The 20,958-nt window shown below is 41.4% G+C and overlaps 1 protein-coding gene across 10 annotated transcripts in view; it reads right to left on the bottom strand.

Moving 5' to 3' along the window:
• Positions 1-20,958, bottom strand: part of LOC133841585 (cell adhesion molecule Dscam2) — a 49,598-nt gene that overhangs the window by 23,670 nt on the left and 4,970 nt on the right. For all 10 annotated transcript variants that reach the window (XM_062274178.1, XM_062274177.1, XM_062274175.1 and 7 more), the window contains exons 2-8: positions 16,595-17,060; positions 9,507-9,643; positions 9,193-9,314; positions 9,059-9,117; positions 4,819-4,895; positions 4,334-4,523; positions 540-705 (exon numbers count right to left, since the gene is read on the bottom strand). In XM_062274178.1, the coding sequence (XP_062130162.1) occupies positions 540-705; positions 4,334-4,523; positions 4,819-4,895; positions 9,059-9,117; positions 9,193-9,314; positions 9,507-9,643; positions 16,595-16,646 (803 nt within the window). In that variant the 5' untranslated portion in view covers positions 16,647-17,060. The remainder of the gene's footprint in view (positions 1-539; positions 706-4,333; positions 4,524-4,818; positions 4,896-9,058; positions 9,118-9,192; positions 9,315-9,506; positions 9,644-16,594; positions 17,061-20,958) is intronic.

Raw genomic sequence — 20,958 nt, 5'->3', positions numbered from 1 at the left:
CAAGAAAGTGCCACAAAGTGCGGCATGTTATTTGAGTTGCAAGTAGACAGTAGCTGAAATACTAACGACTGACATATATTAGTAGTTGTTACTATGCATGAGAGAGCCTATCGTTGGCTGTTAAACTATCCATAAGACTGACAGGGTCGACATGGCCACGCAGGACTCGACGCAGCCGGCAGGACAGTTTACCTCGCAATGTTCTCGTTCGCTCACATTCACATTTGACAATTTGCCTGACATTTTTATTTTGTTTGTTTCTGTTTTTCTTTTCCTTTTTTGTTTTTGGCATTTTTTCTCATTTTTTCGTTGGCTTTTTAGCGGTGTTTTTTGTTTTTCTTTTTGTCAAAAGTGCTAAATATTTCACAGTGTCATAAAATGCGCGCGGCAAACTGTGCGCCTACTTCCCTTGTTCCCTTGTTTGCCCAGCAAGTGCTGCGACCTGTGGGCCATTACATACAAAAAACCTGCGGCTGCTGTTGATGATGCTCCTGTTTGTGTTGGGCTGCTGTTGTTGTTGTTGTTAGTGTGCTACTCACCGATATGTTGGTACCGGATGTCCTTGAGCAATGCACGGCAACGTTGTTTGGCCATTAAGGACGACATGCCGCATCGAATGCTTCTCAACGTTAATACGCGGCTGAACCATGCCCTTGGGCTCGGTTACAATAATGCGGCCGGGATACGTTGAAATTTGTATTTCACCTGCGAAAAAAAATAAATGAATAACAAAAAAAACGAATGAAGGAGATGAGCAAATAGCCGTATAAGAAGAGGCATAAGAGAGTGTGTGTGTGGGGCAACAGCTACTACAACAATTTTCAGCAAATATGTGGCATATGAGGAATGTGTGGCAAGTAGTAACTGACAGTTACCAAGATTACAGTATCTCAACGCTATGCGACTTTTTGGTTAGACTTAAGTGCGGGATCCCTTGGCTAAATTTATGGCAAATATATGTAGATGTGTTGTACACACCTATTCGCTTGTGGTATGTGTGCATACATTTGCGTTTTTAATTAATTAAAAGTAAATGAAAGCTATCAAGTTGATTGCATGCGCTACTTGCCCCATTCGAGGTCATCACAACAGAGCCCAGCTGATGTTTTCACTAGGCAACGGGTATTTTATTATGCCCTGGGCATTTTAATCTATATAATATGTATATGAGTATGAAATCGAAAGCATCGTCGGAAATTAAAATTTAAAATTTCGGAATTCTTTTCCGACACAAATTAATTTTTAAATGCCTTTTTATAATTTTTCAACCAAGGACATGTCCTGAACCTTATAATGCAATAGCATCAAAATCTGCATCAATCGCAATGGCAAGCTGTTATCGTGTTATAGGTTCTAAGTAGTCGAATTTTAAGTGGCACAATTGCAGTGCTTATTTAAATTAATTCCAAGTTCATTTTAATTAAGTTAATATACCTCTTTAAATCATAAGACTTTATTTAAACAGTTTCAATGAACTGAAAATGTGATATTTGCTGTTATAAAATGCATAAGCCTTTTTATATTCAGTTAATTATGAAAACAAAGATGAGACTGAAAATTTACAGTGTATTCATCTTATATTAATGTGCACGCAAAGTCAATTAGTTAGCTTTCTTAATTAATTTTTTTGATTTATACTAAGAATACGTTACGTAAAAGTAAAAGAAAAACCTACTCCTATATACATTTACATAGTATATAGTATATGTGTTATGTGGAGAAGTATTATATTTTTCTGCTAGCAGTCTAATTTACAGTCTGCAAATGAAACTTAATTAATGGCATACTATACATCTAGTTTGCAGGACAATCTATTTCGTTTATTAGTGCATGTACTATTCGGTTAATCAGCGTGCATTTATTTTATTTATTATGATTAATATTAGCTCTCGTGTTGTCTGCATGTGTTGTGCGTTTGTGGTTATATATTTGGCTTTAATGGCAACGGCTTTAAATCATGTCGTCGCATTCATTTCTATTATTTCTGTTAACATAACATGACATCTAATCCAGGAGTGTGTTAAGTGGGCCACTCGGCCAACAAAATCTGTTTCAAATGGTCTACGCCCACTGTCGACATCTCTATCTCTGTCTACCTCACGCCAGCGTCCTCCTCTTACTCTTTCTCCACCTCTGTTTCTCGCCCTTTATATTTGTCTGGCGGTGCCCTGCTCTAGCAATTTAATTTATAATTTTGCCAGAACATCATCATTATCATCATCATCATCATCATCAGCAGCAGCAGTAGAAGAAGCACTCTTCATCTCTCTCTCTCTATTTGCCATTTTACCGATCTCTCTTCCTCGCATTCTGTGGCTGGAACCGCCTCTGTCCTTGCCCTAACATTGCTCTATTGTGCATTAGCAGTCGTATTATTGTTAGCCGCCATTGTTGTTCCCGTTATTGTGCAAAATAAATGGATTTTTGGTTTAAATTGTAATTATGCGCTGCCTGCCAGCCAGACACGTCCCTTGCTTCGCCCCTCTCTCTCTCTCTCTCTCTCTCACAAACACTAACAAAATTGTTGCCTACTTTTGTGTGTTGCAGGTAAAGGCATGGCTTAAATTAAGCGTATGTGTCTCTTTCTCTCTATGTGTCTATGTGTTAGTGTAAATGCGGTTATGTGTATCTGTGCGTGCGTGTGTGTGTGTCAGTGTGTGTGCGCTTACTAAATGAATTAGTTATTACCAACTCTCTACCTGGCGACCAAAGCAGCTTCATGTTACACTTTTAATGAGTGCACTCTAAGCCATTTTTTAATGCTAGTTTGCGTTGCAACTCTGTGTTTGTGTGTTGACCACTTGAATTGGCATTGTTTGGCTAGTTATGTGCGAAAGTGCAGCTGTAATTAATATGGTGGCGGCGCACAGATACTAGTAATAGCCTATTTGGTTTATGCTCTTGCGGCTTTTGGTCAGAATTTGATGGCGCTGCCTTTGACCGGGTCAGAAAGCAATTTGATTAATCAAAATCTATTACAATTTCTAGGCCCCACAAATTGTAAAGCAATTCAATTTAAGTTCGAAGCACAAATGGTATGGAAGCAAATTAAACTTTCAAGAAGCGAATACTGCTCAAAGAGACCAAGAATATATGTGTGCAAAAGAGCGGGAAAGAAAGAGCGAAAGTGAGAGAGAGAGGAAAAGGGAGAGAAGGAAAGAGATGGGGCTGCATAAAGTTTTATCGTATTGATTGATGATGTGAAATTTGCGCACAAAAGCTAATAGAAATTCAACTTAAGCGCATTTTCACACACAATAAACTTCAAATAAGCAGCACAAAATATCTACAAAAGATCTCACGTATTGACTTGACTTTATCCCCCTCCTCAATGTTTGTATGTATGTGTCCATCTTGTGTGGCAAGCTGGAATTTCCCATGGCGCAATGCCCTTTTGGTTTTGCTTTTCCTTTTGGCTTTGGCTTTGGTTTTGCTGCTGCTATTGCCTTTTGCCTCTTGCTCGGCGATTGAATGTCACGCATCATAAATTATGCACAACGCACAACATTGACTTGGGGCAAAAACCTAGCATAAACTACATGATTTTACTTATGACTCTAGCAGACAAAACAACTACAACAAAAACTACAACGTTAAGCATATAATTTGATGTTCATTTGCGTTTGTTGCTGCTTGCAGCCAATTAAACCTTACAAAATCAACTATTATGCTAATATTCCTTGACATTGCCAAAAGCAAATTGTGAATAATGGGACCACAAAGAAACAATGGCAGGATGCTTAAGGATCATAATCATTAATGTTTCAAAATTATAAATTCAATTTATAAAACATAAACAACTTATTGGAATACGATAATAATAATAATTTGCTTAATTTAATGAATATGTTTATTTCCTAAGGATTTATTTTAAGGAATAATATAGAAGAATGTATATCATTTCTGTTCTAAAAACTGGCTTAGAGCAATTAAATAAATTAGTAAGACTTTCATTAAATGCCAATGCTTTGACCTTAATCCCCGATTATTTATGCTGAGTTATCAGTTATGCAACAGTTTTGCTGAATGCGCAGAAAATTTAAACAGAAAAGTGGAAAGTTTATAATGAAATTAAACCCTATTTTCCATTCAGTTGTGTTATTAGTGCACTTATAACTCAAGGACAACTTTCACATTGCAATCCCCCGAGCTGTGAATTAATTATTCAACTTAATTATATGCCAACAGTTGCTGCCACAACAGACGCAGCATCGCTCCATCTCGTAATCAGAAAGAGAGAGAAGGAGAAGTGGTGGGAAGGTGGGTAGGTGGGATGTATGCATTGAGGCATTGCTGACTGGACGATTAAGCTGAAAATGTGATTATCACGTACCTGTCAGTCTATTTACAGTGCGGCATGTGTAGCTTTTGTACGCATCATTGGGCCCCGCATTATTTATGTACAATTCGCCATTCGATAGGACCGTGTACTTGCCGCCGATGTCCGTGTTTGGATACAGATGCATGCCAGTGTCCTGCACCCAGGCGGTGACCATTACAAATTCCGACATGTAGCTCGGCACCTGCCAATCGACAGAGACAGATATAGATATAGAGCGAGAGTGAGAGCGATAGCAACCAAGATAAGCAAATTTGATCAGCATTTTGCCGGCAGCAACAGCAAGAGTAACAGCAACGTCAGCAGTCGAGTTGAGTTCAAATTGAATTTAAGTTTTAAGTGAATTTTGTGGCAAGTGCAAGTGCAAGTCTATGTCCATGTGGATCAGCAGCCCATTGCCTTTTTGGCTTTCGCTTTCTCTCGTTGCCTTGAGGCGCGATTCCTTTTTGAGGGGAGAGGGTTCTAAGCTGTAAGCTTACCTGACATTTCAGCACCGCCGTGTTGCCGGTCATCACGTATTCGTCGTGCACCTGCACCGTGTACTTTTGGTTGACAACTGAAATGAATGTTTATGCAAATTTGTAATATACATTGCGCATACGCAGCGTGCACAGCACACAGCTGTCTGAACAATAACAAGATCAAGAGACGAAATCATAAACAAATAACAAAGTTCAAGGCCATAAAAGTGTGGCAAAAAATTATACTGGCTTGTGTTTGTGTTTTTATTAGCCTCCCAAACATGAGGAAGACCTTTTTGTTTAATTTTTACTTTTAACTGAGTTTTTATTGCGCAAGATAATCATAAAAAAAGGCTTAAAACCCTTTTTGACCTACCCTAAAGCCGTGCCCTCTAGCCTGACAGCCAAAATATGTTGCACATTAAACAGGCCGACACCGACGCCATTCATTTTCTCCTACCCGTTGCTTGTTCCCTATTTCCCTTGTCAAGCGTTGCCCACACTAAACATGTCCGGCAAATTGTGACACTTAACAAAAGTGTGACCGTTTGTCAGCCAGACGACAGCAGCGCCGATGTCGACGTCGACGTAGACGTAGACGCTAACGACAACGACAAACCCGTTAAAAATTGAATGTGGCAATTTGAGTTAGAGATTTTTTATTCCCGTGTCAACTCAGCACCGAGCACAAAATTAAGAAAGACAAGGATTATAAAACAGAAAACCATCTCTTTGCACAGTGGTAAGCAAGGAAAATGTTAATATAAGATGAAATACTTATTGAGAACTGAGAGGCTCTAAATAATTTCATTAGCTAACAATAATTACTATTTTAATATTATGTATTAAATATTGAACAATACAATTTTATTTTAGTTTTTAAATTTTTTGGAATAGTTTCTGATTTTATTGACACTGTGCAACTTAGTTAAAGCTCTCCACCAGTTCAAACAACCCTCAACTTGATTCCTTTTTTGCCGGTCCATGTCTCGTTTCTCTTTCCCGTTCAACTCTTCTCTTTCTACTCCTGGTTGCTGTGCCGTTGGCATTTGTAAATTAATTAAGATGGACAAAGGCAATTTTCCACACGCGTCACTTGAAAAGTGTTTGGGAAATACGTTTTGCTTTTCCTGTGCTATTCGCTGGGTTAATCTTCTTATGCAAAGAGTTACCATTGCCATATCAAGCTATATACTATATAGTACTGTACTTTTTGAATGCGGCTCACGAATCGGGTTTGAATTTGGCAGAAACTTTAATATGCCAAAATTGGATAAAGTTTAATTTGAAAAGTTGTTGTTATTGTTTGGGGGGCTTATTTTATTTTCATCTTTTGCTGAAATACAGAGCAACAATAACAAATGAAAAACTGAAAAACTTTGTGACAACATTTTATTATAATTCCTCTGGTCGAGTGGCGGGTGGGAAATAGGATGCGGGAAGTGGCGAAAGCGGAAGGCGGGAAGCGGCTGCTGTTTTCAGTTGAGTTTAGTGCAATTTTGTTTTTGTATCTTCATTATTTGTATTTGCTGCCAGGACATAGCATCAACTCCAACTCCAACTCCTACTCCCTTCTATTTTGGTGCATAGTTTTGTAAAAATGTTCTTCTTTTTTTCAGCACTTTCATGTTGCATTCAGAGAGAGAGATGGAATGGGGAGGCGAGTGGCAGTCAACATCGTGTTGTATAGAAGAACAGGACAGGACAGGACAGCACAGGACAGTGCAGGACAGGACCAGGACAGCTGCCCAGGAAAGTAAGTATGAAAGCTAAGTTTATAGTCGACTCACAAAGTAACTGAGCTGTTAGCGAGAGGGAAGCGAAGGGAAGGAAAGCGAAGCGGATTGGATTTTATGCGGAAATTCATTTCCGTTTTGTTGAGAATGGCTCGAGTATGTGTGCGTGTGTGTGTTTGTGTTGTGGCAAACTTTTTGTTGCACAAATTTATGTTTATGATGTGCGCCGGCGGAAAGATGCTTTTGGTTGCAGCAGTCTTTGCCTGATTTCCAGTTATTGTGCCACAGAGCTGCAGAGAGACTATTAAATTATGACTAAAGCAGCGTGCATTGCAATTTGCATACCAGAAGGGAGACTGGGAAAAATGGAGAGACGAAAGAGGGGATACAGCACAACTGACAATGTGCACCCAACTAATTATGAACAAATTACACAGGTTTCATACACAATGCCGACGATGAGAACGACGACAGCGGCAGGTGAAGCCAGCACAAACTTTGTGGCTCAATCAAAAAGTTTTGCCAAAGACTGCTCTGGATTGTATAGTATGCTACAACAGTTCTGCACTTGTGCGATGGTATGTGTGTGCGTGTGTGTGTGTGGGTGTATGTGCGTGTTGCATAAGTCACAACTTTGTGGCAACATCATTCATCAGCCTTGGCCTGTGGCCTGTGGCCTCTGACAAGAGCAAAAGCAAAAGACTCTTTACTCTTCATTCTTCTGCTGTTCTTGCTGTTGCTGTCTCCCAGCTGTGCAAATTTGTCAAGAGTTTTTGCCACTACTTTTTGCTAATTACCGCGCACTTAGCCCACCCAAGACAGGCCAAGTCAAGTGGAGTACTATACTCTTCGCATCCTGAGAAACTAAGCGATGGCAATTAAATAACGCAACTGCTAAGTCAAGCAAGTCGCCAAGGCGCCATATCCTACATCCAAAGTCAACTATACACATTAGCTGAGAAATTATCGCAGTGGGGTGGCGCGATGAGAGGACCAGGCACAATTCCCTTGGCAACTTTTGCAAATTAGGCAAAACGTTTTGCGCCAAATCTACGCGCTGTCAAATTGTTCAAGCGTAAAGCGAGCAGAGAAGAAAAGAGTACAACAAAAAAAGAAAAACAAACAGAGGAAAACAAACAGAGACCGCAAATAGAATAAGCCAGCGACATGGACAAATACTCGTACGTATACGTAACGTTGAGTTAAGCTGCTGAGAAATGACCGCTAGACGTTAAAACTTTGCATGTAACCGAGCTATATATCTATGTGTGGGTGTACTACGTTTGTGTGTGGAGGGTGGAGGGAAACAGTCGGGCTATCTTATCATCTTTGCGGTAGCGACTATTCTGTTTGTTTTTGCTTTCAACTGATTCATTCTGTTCCTTGTTAATTAAACGCACGCAGCTAACGCAAAAGTCAAGCGGTCGCTTTCTTGTCTGACCTATGTTTGTACATTTCTTTGTCTATGACCAGAACATTCATATGTATTTTTATGGCCAGCGCTAATTGTTGTTTTTCGTTAAAGAGATTTACGTTAAGGCCTGCTCAATGAGCCGCAAAATCTATGCGACATGCGATGCCAATCAAAGTGATTGGATCCGAGCAGCACTTTGCCTTGACTCGACTTCGCTCATTGGACTGTCCAAAGCCTGTTCATTAATGCACTTTAATAAAGTTCTTGCCTTCCCTTCGTCACCGCCTAGCTCGAGGGCCTAATGAATTCGAAACTTTGCCTCGTTGAAACTGGCCAAAAAACAAGGCAAAGTGGAAGTTTCACTGTGCTCGCAAAGTACGTTAGTTGCTAAAGTTACCAGCTGAAAAGTCGATGAGAATTTTAAGCAATTTCTGAGCAGCAGCTGAAATACTTGTGCTACATTTTCAGCTGTAATAAACATTTTATATCAACAGAAATTCATTTTACTCTTTTTTGGAAATTGCAAATTGGCGTTGAAGTTGTGTGGGACTTTAAGCCGAGATAAATCACTTTTCAAATATTATATTATATTATTTTTACTTTTGCATGTAAACTTTAACATTGTTGCTGTTAAGGATGCAAACAACATGGACGGAAAGGCAAAAAACTAAAATTGGTTACAGCAATAAATAAATATTTTAATGCTCAAGAGCAAAACAAATTAACATGAATTTAAATAAATTGTATATAGCTGCGAAGCACTCAATCGAATAGCCATTAGACTCGACTGCAAGGTTAGGGCAACTAGGCGAAAGTCAGAGTCAATTCTCGCGCTTGGGCGCCAAATTAGAGCCGATTTTTTGGTGGAGCCGTTCTCGGTCGTCGCCGCCAACAACATTTGGCAGTAGTAATTAAAACTTGCGTTGCCTGCTTTTAGGCGCTGCTCCAAAAACTTTCCAATTAAGCCAAAGTTTTCAGAGGGGAGTTCTTGCCATAGCCTTAGTCGCAGTCGCAGTCGCAGCTGGTTAGACTACGAGTTAGCGCAAATCAACTTTGCATGCGACTATAAAATTGTTGTAAATTAATTAAAAATTTGTGATAGACTTACCGCCGCGGACATGAACCTCCCGACTGAGCACAGTGCCCACCATGTTGCGCAGCTTGCATCTGACCCGAAAAAAAAAAAAAAAGGGAGAGAATGAAAATTTAAGCAGATATTAAGTATACGTAATGCGCACTCACCTGTAGACGGTGGCATGCACCTCGTGGCGATACTTCTCGGCAGTAAAGGGATAAAACATCATGCTCCCGTTTGACAGCTGAAACACCATATCCTGCTGTGGCGGTATTGGCGTCCACTCCACCTACAAACCGAACAAAGAGTATTAGTTTCTCTCTCCCTCTCTCTCTCTATTAATTTTTTTTTTATTTTTTGTGGGGGCCAGTCAATTAACTTGGAAATGAGTGCGGACAGCGGCAGCATGCATAATTAAACAGCGCAAAACGAGCGAAGCGAACAAAAGTAAAGCGATGCCACGGGCCACGCCCATATTTACCTCGGGCGGTGGGCTGCCATGACCGGAGCATTCTATGAGTCCGCCCGAATTGTTGGAAAACTCGACGCGATGCGGCGGCTCGTGTAGGAATATCGGTCCCTGCAGATCCAAACCATTAACTATATAGCTGGTCTCAGCTGCAAAGGAAAAAATATAAGAATGAGAAATTGTAAGAGATGGAAAGAGAGAGAGAAAGTGTGTTGAGTGTAGAGAAAGAGAGAGCCAGAGCGAGTTAGAGGTGGTGCATGTTATTTGGATTTTAATTGAGCAGCTGAGTTCGAGGAAATCCTTCGGCCATCACGCCGTTTTGCACGAGCGGCTAAACGTAATTTCAATTTCTGTTCAGCCACAAAAAAGCGAACAACTTTCGTGCAGCAGCTCCCTCAATCCGCTCCTCATTCCCCCCTCCATCAATCTCAAAATTAAGTGGCAGCAACGTGAATGTTCTTGCTCCTCTTGTTGTTGTCGCTGCTTGCCAGCGGCTTGGCCTAAATTTTAATGAGCATTGTGGACCACAACAAAGGCACGCACAAAGCGAAAAGACAATTGCTTTTTACCTGTGGCCATCGTTGTGGCTTTTCTCCCTCCCACACATCCTTCTGCCACTTTCTCGATGTGGCCTAATTGCTGTGACGGAGCCGTCGAGCAAGTATTGCATAATTTTTGGAATGTTTTAAAGCGCTTTTGATGCGGCTTTTACGCCTTATATATTATTCACTCGGTAGTCAAGGTAGCCAATAGACAGGGACCACATACATACTCCTGTAGGTGTGACTTTCTTATGTGTGTGTGTGTTTGTGTGTGTGTGTGAGTGTTTGTCAAGTAATATTTGCATTGCGGTTGCATGACAACTTAAGCAACTTGCCAGTGACAGTGCAGTGACCTGTTTTTGTGCCACAAAAATTCTTGTTGCAGGCACGTCCAAAACACTGATGCACTTTTGGCCCCAGCGAACATGAATAACTAAATAAATTGCACGGAAAGCAAGCGAGGAATACATTTTCACCAGCAATACAGCAATGTGCACCTTCTCCAAGATGTGCTCACTTAATTTTGACTTGCCGAATTTATGGCGAATTGGTAAGTGAGGAGAGAACGCGTCCCTTGTCGAGCCATTTTGACAACTGCCGCAAAGTATGCAGCACTAAATTTGTAAGCAATTTTCAGGCCGCAGCAATAAAATGAGAAATTGTTTTGTCCAAAAGGCATTGGTCAGAAGATAACTTTAGCATGATGTCCTCCCCCAGATCTCATGCCGTAAAGTGTTGCAAACTTTGTGTGCCACTTTCGTTGCGGTTCTCTTTGGACTTGTGACTGTGTATGTGTGTGCGTGTGTGTGATTATGTGAGTAAGAGTTTGTAATTGTGTGTCGGGCAAACATGCTGTCAACTGCATGCCCAAAGGAAATGCGCCGAAAAGGGAAAAATGTTTTTGGCTCTGCCAAAAAGTAAGCAGTAAAAACTGAATGTTCGTGTGTATCTGTGTCTGTGTGTGAGTGTTTCCACAAGTTGATGCCACATCGGGGCAGCACATTAAATTTGCAGTTTTTAGTTTTAAGTCACTTAAGATAAAGTTTTCCCTTTTCACCCCCTTGAAAAGTTTCAACAAAACGCTGCAACCAGAGATTTGCGAGACGACGCAGTCTAATGAAAATTAAATTTGCCAAAGTTTGAAGCGAGCAAAGAGATAAAGGATATGATGGGATTGCTGTAACCACCTGGGCGATGGCCGTGCAAACAACGAGCTTAGGCTCAAAAGCTGTGAGCTAATTGCAGACGCAAACGCAGAGCAGAGGTAAAAGCAAGCACTAAGCGCCAATCTGGTAAAATGCGCCAGCCGAGTCGAGTCAGACATTTATCAGGGCAAACAAAGGCGCGACTGCTGAACAATAGCGAAGCCAACGCCGTCTCTATCGCCATTGCCGACAACTCAGAAGCTATCAAAATATGCCATGACAACGTGCTCCATATTTGTAAGGCAACCAGAGGATGAGGGCGGGGTGATGGGGGAGATGGGAACACTCTATATGGATGATGATGATGAAGGTAATATACAAGGTGGCAGTTAGGAGACAGCAGCCGCTGTGTGGCGTATGCCACTGACAATGTCATGTCTAAACGAAACACAATGACCGCCTGATAAACTCGATAAGGTTGCCGCTTCCCTTCGCGTCTGTCTCCACCACCATCTGCCTGACCTTTGTTGCTGCCACTTCTCACATAATTGAATACACGCCGCTCCATTTGTCAGCGTTGTCAATCAAAATGGCAGGCAGCAGCAGCAGCAGCAGCCACTGAAGAACACCAATAGCAACGTCTGCCACGCCCACATTCGCTGCCCAAAATCAATTACGCCCACTGAAGCAGGCAAAGAGAAAAAGGAAAAGAAGAAAAAGAAGAAAAAGGAGAGAGTTAGAGCGAGGAGAACCAGAGCAGCGAGCTTTTAAGCAAAGCCAACGGCAGTTTGCATCATTATCACGGATCATTAAAATTGCGCTGGCCGGAAATGACTGGCAAGAAGAAGAACAGCAGCGGTAGAAGAAGAACAAGTTAGAGCAGTAAGGAAGCAGTTAGCGAGGCAACGACAGCCATCAATCGCCTCGTAGACAAAATGCAAATGAGCAATTCCTATTTCCATTCCTATTCTCATTCGTTCGCTCGCAGAGTCCTGTTTTCAACAATGCATCTGTTTTAAATAGCAGGCGGGACTGCAAAAGCAAAATCGTCGCGTAATTAACGCGCAAAATCTATGAAAGAAACGCACCCAACTACCAAGCAGACAAAATGTCCTTAATTTCCCGACTCATTCATTACATAAGCATTATGCAGAATTATACTACAAATTATTCGCAAGAAGAGCCAGAAGTTATCACAATTTGAATCACAGCTAAGTCCCATTGGATGTGAGTTCCAGCTTTTGGTTTAGATCTATGTAAGATGTATTTCTCAAGTACCAGATATAAGATATTTAAGAAATGTTTTCATATGAAGTTTAATTTACCCCAGCTGTCGATGCTTACAGACCTCAGCCCTTATAGCAGGCTATACAGGGTATCTGGCAAAACAAAACATAAAGAATGCTGTAAATAATAGCGGAGAGTCAACTTCAAAGCGTGCACTAAATCAAAAACGCTTAAGAGCCAACCTTATGGGGGCTATAAAAAGCAGCAGCTAGCAAGTTTGCCAAAAGCTGACAAAGTTTTCCGTACGGCATTTAAATGAAAACGCAATTTCCTCAAAAAAAAAAACAAAAAACAAAACCAAAACGAAGCGAAGCGAAGTGAAAAGTTGAACTAAGTAGAAGAGCGCAAGGAACACGTTAAAGCTCATTTGCATACGGAACGTGAGTGAAAGATGTTCAGAGGCTCAAAGCTTTCGCCTGTCATCAGACGGGGCTAGAAGACGGAGATGGAGTGGGAAGAAGGCAAAAGGGACTGGCAGATTGACAACATATAAACAGCAGAGGCCAAGGGACATGAGATGAGATGCGTTGCGTCGCAATTCGATGGAAGCATTGAAAGTGCCCCAAAAAGTAGGCAATGCTTTGGCAGTTAAAGCGATACGACGTCGAAACTTGGGCTGCCTCTTGACCCCCGCCCCGCTTCGCCCCTGTGCCGCTCTAATCGCCATTCCTCCTCGGTCGGTTCAAGTGCACGCATTTTTCTGCTTAAAAGCCTCGACTAATGCGAGGCGTCTGCTCCCAAGCCAAAGCCTGCCACCTGACTGTTGTGTCCCTCTTTCTCCTCTCCTTCTCTTTCCCGCACTCTATATCGTAGCATCTGTTTGTGCGCAACAAAGCATAACGGTATTTCTCCATCTGTGTGTGAGCATGTGTGCGCACATGTGTTGGCATGGGCAAAGTGTATTTGCTTGGGTTATATCACGCTCCACGTTGCTTGGCCCCGTTGACTTCATTCGGCTGTTGCCGCTTCGACAAGCAAAAATACTAAACGACTGGAAATTGTTGTCCAACTGCTCGGCTTGCAGATATCCTAGATGGTTCGTAACTAAATACATTTAAGTCTCTCTTTCAGACAATTATACTTGCAATTTATATAAGTGGAAGACTACATCTTAAATAATAAATGGTTAGTAGATGTTTAGCACTCTCTCATCAAGTTCTGCCTTTTCGTTTTTCAGTTCAATTCCCTACAATTCCCTACGAAGACTTCTCTTATAATTCGGATTGTTTATTGATTTTAGATCAAGAAAATTATATTTTTGGCTATACTTCAATTGCACTAACACATTTTAGTTATGCATTAAAAATGTGTTCTGAAAGGTGTTCCGATTATAATTGCTGTTGCTGCTCTTGTTTATTTGTGGTTCTATTTGCCTTGCACAAAAAAAATGTGCAAATAAATTGCAACTTCGAAGGAGAAAGAAGCAAGCAAGGTAGAAAAAGAGAGAGAAGGCAAAAAGTGAAAAGCATTTCAATTAATGTTGCAGACGTTGTTGCAATTGCAGTTGCTATTGCCGTAGCTCTTGCTGTTGCTGTTGCAGCTGCTGTTGTTGCTTCGTTAATGAGCGACAACTTTAAAAGTCACAAATGGGAAGGCAACTGAGAAGACAAAGGAGCTGCGTCACGTTGAGTTTGTGTCGAGTTGCGTTTGCTTTTTGTGTGCCATAAAACTGAATTATTGAAAAGCACACGTTTCACTTTTGTTTGTGTTTGTGTTGTTGCTGCACGGTGCACGATGCACGATGCACGTTGTTTCAACTCAAAGAAACGAAGTCAACAGCAGCAGCAACAACTGCAACAACAAGGACAATGGCTAAAGCCTGCTTGCTACGCCAAGGGAAAGCAGCCCCAATCCCGATGCTCGTAGCGACGGCGTCACTTACAAGGTAACTCATAAAACTTTCTGCCGCTGGCGAGCACCAACACTTCAGGGCAACACCAAAGCAGCAGCATCAACTGCAGTAGGCAGCAATTGGTAGCCACGGCAACAGGAACAGCAACTGCATTCAGGATCAAATGTTAATTGCTGTTTTTGAGCAGACGCAAGACATAATTAGAGATCCTCATTGTCTAATGCATCATGGCATTTAGCAACCGAATATGCCCAGAGCAACAGCAGCAACTGTGCAACACCAGCGCAACAGCTGCAACAGCAACAGCAACAGCAGCTGCACTAACTGTGCAGCAATGTGGCAACATCGCATCAAGTTCAACAACACGCCCTCGAAATGTGAATGACCTCGAATGTCACGTTGTACAGGGCGTTGAGGCGTTGCGGGTGGGCGGGCCGCTTTGGATCGAGAGGGTGTGGCAATTCGTCACAGCAGGCTAGCCAAGATTATGCAGACGACTGACGAAAGGATAGAACAAGCGGACAGACGACGCAGAGACGGCCAGGCAGACTCTGACTATGACTGTGACTGTAAAACAAAAAGTAGCAGCAAGTAAACAAGCAGTTGCAGCTACAAGTAAGCAGAAAGCAGAAAGCAGCAAGAAGCGCTGCTGCCTTTTGTATGCTGTCCAAGGCACCGGCAGCATGCGGCGCATAATCAGCCTCATCATCAACAGCAACAGCAAAAGCAGCAGCAACAGCAACAGCAGCAGCAAAAAGCAGCTTGCAACAAACAGCCAAATGAAAGGCCTTCACTGTCACAGTCAGCCAACAGCTACAAGCCCGTAGCCTTTGGCTTTGGTTTTGCCAATATGAAAGAAACAAAGCGCCACACAAGGAGGCAAGCAGGCAGTTGTCGACTTCGTTGTCGTTTGCTACTTTCTGTCGTTGATCTTTTGCTGATAAGTTTGGCTTTTTGAGTTGCGCACACAACCCAAATAAGAAAGCAACAGTCCCATTTTCACTTAATAATTCCTTCAGCATTATTGAACATTAAAACAGATAGGTTTGTTTTCATTTGTGAGTGTTATTAACAAAAAATAAAATCAGACAACCTACACGAACATAAGCAAAAACTTGAATTCTTGAATATTTTATGGAGCAGGAGATGTTCTTAGTGCCACCCACATTCGACAAATTGAATAGACTCTTTTTTATTTCTTTCAAAAGCGAAGGGTCTCAAAAGCAACACAGGCCGCGTCGATGCCATGACCCGTTCCGCTTTCTCAATCCGACTCGGCTTGTTGAGTGAGGCAGAGTGGACAAAAGTGCTCATATCCAATATTGCAACAAGGAAGTGCAACTGTGTGTATGTTTGTGTCAGGCGACAGCGCACAAAAGACATGTCAAAAGGAAACGAAACAGGATAAAAACTAAGCGGAACGTAGCTTAATTATTCTTTGGCGAAGCTTAAACACACAAAAAAATGTTGCTGTTGGAAATGGCAAATGACGTTGCAAGTTGCAGGTTGCAGATTGCAGATTGAATGGCGCACACAAATTATGTAATTTCTGTAATGGAAACCACATCGTTTTGATTTTACAATACTTAAACATTGACAAGGAATCGATAGTGATAAGTAACGTTATAATATGTAGTGCAAGTCTGACAATTATGTTGAATATTTTAATGTCAGATTTAATGAATATTTGAAAACAACAAATAAAACAAAATTACCCTTTTAAATCAAGTATAAAGAGCGAAGTTGTTGACACTAATATTCTGTAACAATGATATACAATTACCCTAATACTACTATTTTATATTGATCATCACATCAAGTATTCGCCATGTTCAACAGTGACTTATTGCAATTTTCGCTAAAGCGTTGGAAGTGAGTTTTCAAATATAGTCCCAGATGGATCGAATTTAAATGTGTGGTCGATAATGAAATCAAAAACCCAGCGCACTTTTTAGGGCAGAAACTTTACGCCACGTTAGTCACGTTTGCTTGTGCTACAAATTTGTTTATGAACTTTGTAAAAGCAAATCATTGCACGAAATTAATTTAATAAAGTTGTCGGAACAGCTTTCGATGGCTTATGAATAAAATAAAACATTGCATTAAAATGCTTACTCATATTTAAAAAAAATAAATAGATTATAAAGAAACGAGATTGTTGTTATTTAATAAGTAGATAAAATATTGATGGTTTTTTAACATAAAATGTTTCATATTTGATTGTCATGGCTGAAATAGGAAAAGAGACAGTGATAAGGGTAGAGAGAGACTCACCTCGTATGATGTACAGGATCAAGGCAACCTTAAAAAGGCTGTGTAAATCCATTTTTTATGAGTACTAATGCTTTCCATTACATTTTTTATGTACGTATTTTAAACGCCGAATTTCGCCGAGTTTTTTTTTTTGTTTTGTGGTTCTCTGGTGTCTGGTGTTGTTTCAGTTGTTTGTTGTTGTTATTGTTGTCGTTGAATTTGCTTATTTATTTGTTTGTTTTGTGCGTTGTTGCGACTCGCTCTTCTTTTTTGGCACTCAAACACACACAAGCACACAAACACAGATTGCGCGGCTATGATTGTAACTGTTAATGGTATCGCTGTTGTTGTTGTTATAGTTGTTGCAATTGCTGCTTATTTGTTGTTTTGTTTTCATTTTATCATTTTGAGTATTTCGCGCTTGGCGAAATCATAAATGCAGCTCTTGCCCAATAATAAATGCGTCGATTTGAAGTCTGACCCCAAGCTGCAAATGCAAAAATATTTCACATTTTTAATGTTTTTATAAAGCCGAGTTAAGGTCTGTGGCAACGCTTTTGATTTCACTTGACGACAGTCAGTCAACTGCGATTCTCATGTCAGCGGGGATATTAATCATGTCAAGCCAACGCCACACACACACACACACACACACACACACACACACACACACACACACACACACAATCGCACACATACGCACACACAGTCAGTTATATAGTCGCTGAGTTGAAGGGAAGATAAACGAGGCAAAAGCAAAGGCAAAGTCCCCTACAGCGTCGCATGCAATATACTCGCATGTTCATCTATGAGTGTGTGTATTTTCCATTTTCCTTTTTCCTTTTCCTGGTTGGCTTTTGCGCCCCTTTGAGCGTATTTTTATGCGCGCCGGCAAAAATTATGCATCAGCGCGAAATTGGAGCGCCATAAGTTGAGCTCAAGTGAAGTGATATCAGGCTCAGCTCCCACCTTGTCCCTCCTCTGCCCGTCTTCCTCTTCATCTTCGGCAGCAGCCTAAGCAGATCTGAATATGATGAAAATATTACGAAACACGTGAGGCTGCCAAGCTCTACTCTATCTCGCTCTCTTGCTGGGCCTGAAAATCGCTTGACATGACATTAACTTGCCCTGTGACCAAGCCCAAGGCAAAGATTGTGATGGAGGGATGGAGGGATGTAGGAAGCAATGGGGCAGGAGTAACGTCCCCAAGGTAACGTCTTGCATGCTGTAAAAACTAAAGCAAAAATGCGGCACGAAACTATGCAAAAGGGACAGTCGCTTGATAAGAAGCAACAGCCAAAAAAGGAAACCAAAACAGCAAAGAAACAGAAGAGAGCGAGGGTTTGAGAATAAAAAATAAAGAGAGCTGCAGTAAAACTGTCAATAACGATAAAGTGAAGTCAGTGAGTGGAAATCGAGGAAAGAGCAGAAGCAGGAGCAGGAGAAAGAAAAGGACACCAGAGGAGTAGTGAGGGGCAGTCAGTGCGGGAAACTGTTAACTGACAATGCAGAGCCCAAAAAACCGTTACGAAAAACAACAAAAGCAACAACAAATTGCCGTTTAAGCAACATGAAAATTATGCCCACTGCGAATATCAGCAACAAACTGCTGTATGTGTATGTATGAGTGTGTGTGTGTGTGTGGAAATCTTGATGCTTTTCTTTTCTCTTTACTCTTTTGCCTTTTTTTATTCTACTTTGGTATGTAAAAAATCATGACTTGGCAATTATGCGGCAAATGTGCGCACTGGGTACGACAGCGAACAAAAGTCAACCCAGAGAGTGCGAGAGAGAGAGAGAGAGCATAAATATAACGCATACGCCGCATTGCACTGCCAACGTTTGCTAAATTGCTGGCAATTAGTTTAAAGTGCGACAACAACAACAGCAAATGAGCAGCAAAAGCAAAAGCAAAAGCGAAACGTAAAACCTCAGTTATAGGATAGAAAATTGCATGCCTAAGCAGCTTTGCCAATGCAATTTAAGCCAAGCAAGACGTAAAATTTATGAAAAACTGCCAACAAATAACTGCCAACGGGGGCGTTCCCAGATGCGCAAAAAACCAAAGCGCCAACTGCAACTCGAATCCAAAATTTGCATATGAATAGCCTGAAATTTTGCAGAAGTGTATGAATATGAATTGAGCAGTATTCCCGGCAATTTCAATTTCGACTACCAACCGAAAGAACTTTTCCAAAAAAAAAAAACAACTCTTAATAAAATTATATCATAGTGGATTATTTGCATATGAATAGAGTGAGAATTATAGCACGCATTATGTAAATTACCTAAGTCGAAGCAATGAATACTTAATTTGAATCACTAATCGTTCGCAAAGTGTCGAATGTAAAGCTTACTGTGATATAAGTACATATCTTTGAAATCATTTTTAGTGCTTCGCCAACTCAAATTGAGTATACGACAGAATACAAAACCGATAGCGACTCCATTTCGCCATCATATCGCCAATTTGTTAGCAAAGCAAATGCCTGAAATGTGAATACCAACTCTGCATAAGTAACTTGAGAATAGGCTGTCTAGTGTAGGCTAAGGAGTGTGGCGATTGATTTGAAGAAGAAGTTCTTTGACAGCGCACTAGCCTGTAAAGTGGTTAGTTCTTTGGCTTACACATCCACTTGCACTTATGCTGCTCATTCAGCTCGTATTTCGCCTTTGTAAGCGGCGTTTCTTGTGCCGATTTCACTTAGTTCACTTAGTTCTTTTGCTCGCTGCTCCCTGCTCGTTTGTCAAGGCCTTTAGAAACGGCTTAAACACTTGAAGTCGGGTTCAATATATTTATATTACACTTTGCGTTGTCTCCGCCGAGAGACTGAAATGACAAACAGGGCGTGCGGAAAAGGCGTGGTCTGTCAGCGCCAATTTGTGCCCAATGCCAAAAAGAGAATTTCCAATAGCAAAGGCAGCTTGCTGCTTACACTTGACTAGACACACACACACAAGAAAAGGCAGAGGAAGATTGCAATTTATAGACTTCAACACTCGCTGAGAAGTGCTCAAGACTTGGTCTTAGTGCTACTGCCAAATACGTGATTTATTTTAATAGATAATCATTACGCCATCGATTTGGCTCATGTCTGTGGAAGTGAAATTCCATTTGAGCTGTAGCTTCCGAAACGGTTTCAGCTTGTTGCATGCGGCATGCGGCATGCGGCATGTGGCATGTGGCAGCGTGTGCTGCGCGTACGTGCGTCAATAAATCAAAAGCAAATGGTTTTTAGTTTATTGTTTTTGCGTGGGTAAATAGAGAAAAGTGGCCAGCGGCACATTGCGCATACGCCGCGTACAACGCCTGCACCTCACAAAAATAAAGTCGGGCAGACAGGCAGGCAGGCAGGCAGCCACACGCTACATGCCGCATGCCGATGCACAAGGCATGCTGTATGCTGCACGGTTCATTCACATGGCAACCGTTGCGCGTACTCGTATTTAAATTGTGCCATTATGCACTCCAGGCCTGCCACCACATTGGACCGAGGACCACGATGAGAACGGGAAGGGGAGCGGGAACGAGAACGAGGGGGAATCCTCTCACACTAATGACTTTTTATGGCATCTCTGGGCGGCTGCTGTGAAAGGGTTGCCCGCAAAAAATCAATACAATACCTACATGGCCACTGAGCCTGCATAGCCTGTGAAACCGGGCTAAAACAAAGGCCACAGCGGGCGAATAGCAGAGCGCAGAGCACAGAGAGCAATATGCGGACAATAGCAGGAGGGGGTTGACAACAAGAGGGACGCTGTCTCTTGCATTGTAACACTGGCCGACCGAGACCGGCTGGTCGAATGGCCGGTTGGCAGGTTGGCTGGCTGGATGGTTGGCTGGACTGCCGGCTGACTGGCTGGCCACAAACAAATGCAGCGACGAGACAAAACACTAAAAGAGAAAATCAATAGACCAAAACAAAAACAACAGCAATAGCAACAAATGAGTGCAAAAGCGAGAAATGTACTGAAACTGTGAACTGAGAGCTAAAAAGAGTCAAAACAAATACAACATCAACAACAATACTAATGGAATTATATGCATAACAAATATGCAAAAGAAGAAAAAGAAAGCATACCCTGTAACCAGGTGCAATAGAGGTCCCAAAAAGGATTCTTTGAGAATATGCTGTGTAGTTGCCTACAACATACTTTAAAATAAAATAATAATAAAAATAGCTGAGAATGTATATCAAAATAAGTACCACAACGTCCTTAAATTTAATATTACACCAATCCAACTTCTCTTTTACTGGGTCTAAAATCACCGAATATTGTATTTACTTTGTTTATGTTGAAAGTATATGAATCTCTGGCGACTATTTCAGTTAGCAGATAGTTAAACTCTAGAGCAAATTGCAGCCAACTGCAAGCTGCTAATC

Source organism: Drosophila sulfurigaster, chromosome 3 (genome assembly GCF_023558435.1).
Source record: "Drosophila sulfurigaster albostrigata strain 15112-1811.04 chromosome 3, ASM2355843v2, whole genome shotgun sequence".
In the NCBI taxonomy this organism is placed as follows: domain Eukaryota; kingdom Metazoa; phylum Arthropoda; class Insecta; order Diptera; family Drosophilidae; genus Drosophila; species Drosophila sulfurigaster.
Note: the sequence above shows the minus strand (reverse complement) of the source record. Positions and strands in the feature narration are given on the sequence as shown.